The 2,016-nt window shown below is 45.8% G+C and overlaps 1 protein-coding gene across 1 annotated transcript in view; it reads right to left on the bottom strand.

The window, feature by feature from the left end:
• Positions 1-541: 541 nt before the first annotated feature.
• IGFBP3 (insulin-like growth factor binding protein 3) overlaps positions 542-2,016 on the bottom strand; it is a gene marked incomplete at its 5' end in the record, with an annotated part of 10,943 nt that continues 9,468 nt past the window's right edge. Inside the window, one exon of the mRNA XM_010085049.1 lies at positions 542-673. Coding sequence (XP_010083351.1) covers positions 548-673 — 126 coding nt within the window. The remainder of the gene's footprint in view (positions 674-2,016) is intronic.

The following is a 2,016-nucleotide window of genomic DNA, read 5'->3' on the forward strand; positions in this document are numbered from 1 at the left end:
CTTTATTTTAGAAATATGTTTCTTTAAAAAGTTCTTTGAGATTTTTTATAAAACTTTTTACCCGTGAAGATAAGTTTCCCGTCAGACCTGTAAAAAAAAGCTTAACCTTTAAATCCTTGTGGTTTTTTCTGTTTTGTTTTCTTTAATACTTTTACAAGCATACAATCTATAAATTCTTTTAAAATTAAAAAAATAGTGTCTTTCGGGATCAAATTGGTCACAGGCCATTCTTTAAAAAGTCAGTGGAGACTCCCTGAATCCATTCTGAAGTGCCTTTTGTTTTTTTCTCTCTCTCTCTGGGTATCAATAGTGCAGGTTTAGGTGGGAATTCCGAGCTCCCTACGTTTCCTATAGGAAGCCTGGCACGTGTGGGTGGCGGGGTGCAGCTGCAGCAGCGTCCGCAGAGACTGCGACTCCCCATCTGCCTCAGGAGGCAGAGCTTCTTACTCCACGCACAACACAGTCCACAGTGTTTGCCCAGCCCCTCCAAGGTCTCTGTGAGGTCCAGCGGCCACGCACAGATGCCAGAAGAGCTGGCACCCAGCCCTCATTTGCTTTCCAAGTTATAGCAGTGGACATCTCCTTTCCCCTTCCCATCATAGCCAGGAAGGGGTTGTCCGTATTTATCCACGCACCAGCAGTAACCTCTCTTTCGGCCTTTGGATGGGCGACACTGAAAGAGAGTAAAAGACCCAGTTAGCATTATTTTCATTTTCTCGGCTCTTAGTGTTATATAAGCACGTATTCCTGCTCATTTGATAACTGCACGTCCACATCCTGACCATATCATAGAATCATAGACTCATTAAGGTTGGAAAAGACCTCAAGGATCATCAAGTCCAACCCAACACCACCTAACTCACTAACCCATGTCCCCAAGCACCACATCGACACATTTCTTGAACACCTCCAGGGATGGTGACTCCACCCCTTCCCTGGGCAGCCTGTTCCAATGCCTGAGCACTCTTGCAGTGAAGAAATTTTTCCTAATATCCAGCCTAAACCTCCCCTGGTGCAACTTGAGGCCATTTCCTCTTGTCCTATCACTTGTTACTTTAGAGAAGAGGCCAGCACCCACCTCACCGCACCCTCCTTTCAGGTAGTTGTAGAGAGTGATGAGGTCTCCTCTCAGCCTCCTCTTCTCCAGAATAAACACCCCCAGCTCCCTCAGCCGCTCCTCGTCAGACCTGTGCTCCAGACCCTTCCCCAGCTTCGTTGCCCTTCTCTGGACCTGCTCCAGCACCTCAATGTCCTCAAGCAGAATATTTACTACCACTACAAAGTATTACAAGAAAAGCTTACCTGCTCTGCCCATCAACCCCTTTGGGTCTAATTACTCCATAATACAACTGCTCTGAGAACTAACAGAAAACAGCCTTACAAACAACTCCCTATTATATTAGGCAGCACACCTGCCCTCTTTGGATACCAGGACTACTTATAACAGTACAGGCTGACGACTGGGACCCATCTTTGGAAAAGAATGTTAACAGATTTGTTCTATGCTAAAGCACAAGTCTGGCAAAGACAGCCACTGCAGTAATAAACTCCCTCGGCTTGCATCTGTTTGCTGGAGGAATTTAAATACTGTCGTTGACATTTATTAACAGATACCTAATCCTACTGTAATGGAGTTATCACTTCAACAACTGGTAGGTGTGCTAGAACTTTACATGTATATTTTCCAATAAATAAGGTTGCTTATCACAGAATGTCAGAGATTGGAAGGGACCTGGAAAGACCACCTAGTCCAATCCCCCTGCTGGAGCAGGAACACCTAGATCAGATCCCACAGGAACGCATCCAGGCGGGCTTTGAATGTCTCCAGAGAAGGAGACTCCACACCTAATCAATGTTTATAAATACGTGAAGGGTGAGTGTCAGGAGGATGGAGCCAGGCTCTTCTCTGTGACGTCCAGTGATAGGACAAGGGGCAATGGGTGCAGCTGGAACATAGGAGGTTCCACTTGAATATGAGAAAAAACTTCTTCATGGTGAGGGTGACAGAGCACTGGA

This window comes from Pterocles gutturalis, unplaced genomic scaffold, assembly GCF_000699245.1.
Source record: "Pterocles gutturalis isolate BGI_N339 unplaced genomic scaffold, ASM69924v1 scaffold41896, whole genome shotgun sequence".
Lineage (NCBI taxonomy): Eukaryota > Metazoa > Chordata > Aves > Pterocliformes > Pteroclidae > Pterocles > Pterocles gutturalis.